This window comes from Mesitornis unicolor, unplaced genomic scaffold (assembly GCF_000695765.1).
Source record: "Mesitornis unicolor isolate BGI_N332 unplaced genomic scaffold, ASM69576v1 scaffold8664, whole genome shotgun sequence".
Lineage (NCBI taxonomy): Eukaryota > Metazoa > Chordata > Aves > Mesitornithiformes > Mesitornithidae > Mesitornis > Mesitornis unicolor.
This window is the reverse complement of record NW_010182008.1, coordinates 30,656-33,208: the sequence shown is the minus strand read 5'-3', so window position 1 is coordinate 33,208 and position 2,553 is coordinate 30,656. Positions and strand designations below refer to the sequence as shown.

The 2,553-nt window shown below is 43.2% G+C and overlaps 1 protein-coding gene across 1 annotated transcript in view; it reads right to left on the bottom strand.

Annotated features, from left to right (window-relative positions):
• GCN1L1 (GCN1 general control of amino-acid synthesis 1-like 1 (yeast)) overlaps positions 1 to 2,553 on the bottom strand; it is a gene marked incomplete at its 5' end in the record, with an annotated part of 42,158 nt that overhangs the window by 10,958 nt on the left and 28,647 nt on the right. The window contains 4 exons of the mRNA XM_010183616.1: positions 444 to 604; positions 1,023 to 1,187; positions 1,516 to 1,731; positions 1,893 to 2,010. Coding sequence (XP_010181918.1) covers positions 444 to 604; positions 1,023 to 1,187; positions 1,516 to 1,731; positions 1,893 to 2,010 — 660 coding nt within the window. The remainder of the gene's footprint in view (positions 1 to 443; positions 605 to 1,022; positions 1,188 to 1,515; positions 1,732 to 1,892; positions 2,011 to 2,553) is intronic.

Below are 2,553 nucleotides of genomic sequence, written 5' to 3'. Positions count from 1 at the left end.
GAAAGAGAAAGTTACAAACCTGACAGGTGATTTGTGACACACAAAGCTAAACCCTATTTCAAGTGACAGCTTACCATGTGATCACATAACCAACACACAAGCCCTTCTATCCAAAAATGCTCACGTTATATAGCACAAACCCAAACCAAGCTCTTCTGTCACCTCAGAAAGATTTTCCACATCAGGCATGGTGGCCAAAAACTTAAGCAGGTGACAGTGGCAATTCCCTAGCAGAGCCAGATGTAGCAATCCTTAGGCCTATGCCTTAGTCACAAGACCTTCCCTATGATGGCCACGATGACTCCCTGGAGGAGACAAAATAAAGCTGCCATTCCCTGGAAGGTCTGCCACTACAGTCCTGCTTCTCCTTGAGGCTAATTATTCAAAACCTGTCCCACAACATCATTAATCAAGTGGTTGACCAATGTTGAGCAATTCTTACCAGCTGCTTCAGCAAAAATGGAAGGATATCTTCAAGAGCTTGATGTCCAATTGTTGAGTGCAACTGTTCAAATGTTTTAGCTGCAGCCTCTCTGACTTCTTCCAGAGGGTCACAGAGAGCTTTTCTCACTGTAGGAACCAGGGACTCGGAGAAAAGCAGCACCTAAAGATAGCGAGATGAAATTACAGGACATCCAAAGCACAACAGACAGGTACATCTCAGTACAGTAGCTAAGAATGCAGCATTTGCACAACTGAAACTAAACTGCAGTTTGCTTGAAGTATATTGGAAGAAAAGTAGGATTAATCCTCACAAATAGCTGCAGTGCTCTACGGGTGCCTACTGGATTATTTCTATTATATCTCATAAAAGTCAGAACTGTGCAATGTTTTAAATTCAGTGACAGATACAAATGCATACATTTTCCTGAACAGCAACTCACGTTAGTTGTAGGCCCTGAAATTCAGTCCATAAAACAAGTTCAGCAGTAGCTCTATTACTCTGTCTCAACTGCAATACCTGCAGCATATAACATAAACACCTAGAGAATGGGAGATTTCATCTCCCACATTTCACTTACCGCATCCCTGCTGGTAGATTTCATTATCTCACTCAACCCAATGCAGACTCCTTGCCTCTCATCACTCTTGTCTGACCTCAGTCCATCCTCCAGAATAGGAATGATTTCAGGCAGGATCTTCTCTCCTAACTTTCGGACAAGGTCTCCTAATGTCCGTGCTGCAACCTGTCCCCAAAAATGTATTAATTATCTATTTTCCTGTTTTGTAAAACTTAAGAAGTTGAACTGTGAGCAAATGTTAACTTCTGCTGTTCACAGAATAGACAGAGTAGTAGAAATGGAAACACTACTATTATAAATAACCATGGGAAAACAGTTTTACTGTCACCAGAGTTGCCTTCAGCAAAGAGAGAACTCAGACATACTCATGCTCAGAACAGTTAAATTAATGACAGCTTTGGAGCCATTTGTAGGCAATAATTACCCTGTGTTCTTCAGGAATTAGTTTATATGGTCACCTGCAGAAACAGGAAGGCATTACTCAGTTTCTCACCGTTCGCTTATCTGCACAAGTACTGGCCAGGAATTTCAGCAGAAGCCCAAAGAGGGTTGGCAAAATCTCACGGAGCGTGCGAGGAGTGTTTGAGACGACAATCTTCCAGACGTGCAAGGAGGCTTGACGCACCACCAGCTGGGTGTCAGAGCGGCCCATGTACAGCCCTGCCAGCACCCTGTTCCTCCTCTCCACACCAAGAGCATTAATGATAGCCTGAAAAGAAACAGCACAAAACTGTACTATCCACTCCTGAAACTTATAGGAGAAGAAAGAACAAAATACACGACCATTTAATGTGTCTTTCTAGAGGGTTTTTCATGCTGATTTCATTAAAAAAGTAAGAAAAAAGGCCCAACAGACAAGAACAGCTTTACCTTGTTTGACTGGGCTGTTCCAAAGTTGTCATCCTCTGAGGCAGTTTCTGTGGTCATTTTGCCAGTGACTCCTGAGATATGGAACAGAAGATCTCCAAGGAGCTGAACTGAGCTAAACCTGGCAACAGGAGCAAGTCAAGTGTTACAAACAGGGTATTCAGGCGGTACCTGTCCAAATATGACAGCACATCAACTACAGACGTGAGCAGAATGCAAGGCAAAGAGCTAGGTCAGCCCTGAAATGCTGCACAGGCTGGTATGTGAGATCAGCCTGCCTATATGATCAAGCAGCAGCATGCTACAGAGAAAGGGAAGGAATGAATTCCAGGCTGGCAGGAGCTGAGAAAATGTCCATATCAAAGTGATGAATTGGGGAATAGCTTGGACTCTACAAAGAAACAAGACATTGCCAGTATCTGTCTCGACCCAAAAGACATTCACTGGGACAAGCACGCTAATCAGCACTCGGCTGACACAAGCTTTTTAGTACAACTAATTTCTGAGCAACTGCTATTAGCTGTGAGCGCTCCACTGCACATTTCCATACACAGGAGTACAATAACTTACTCAGCATTTTGAAAAATGAAAAACAATATATGAGGCCCAAATATTGCCATATCAACTGCCCTGGAAGTGCTTTTCGGAGTCACTACCAGCATTC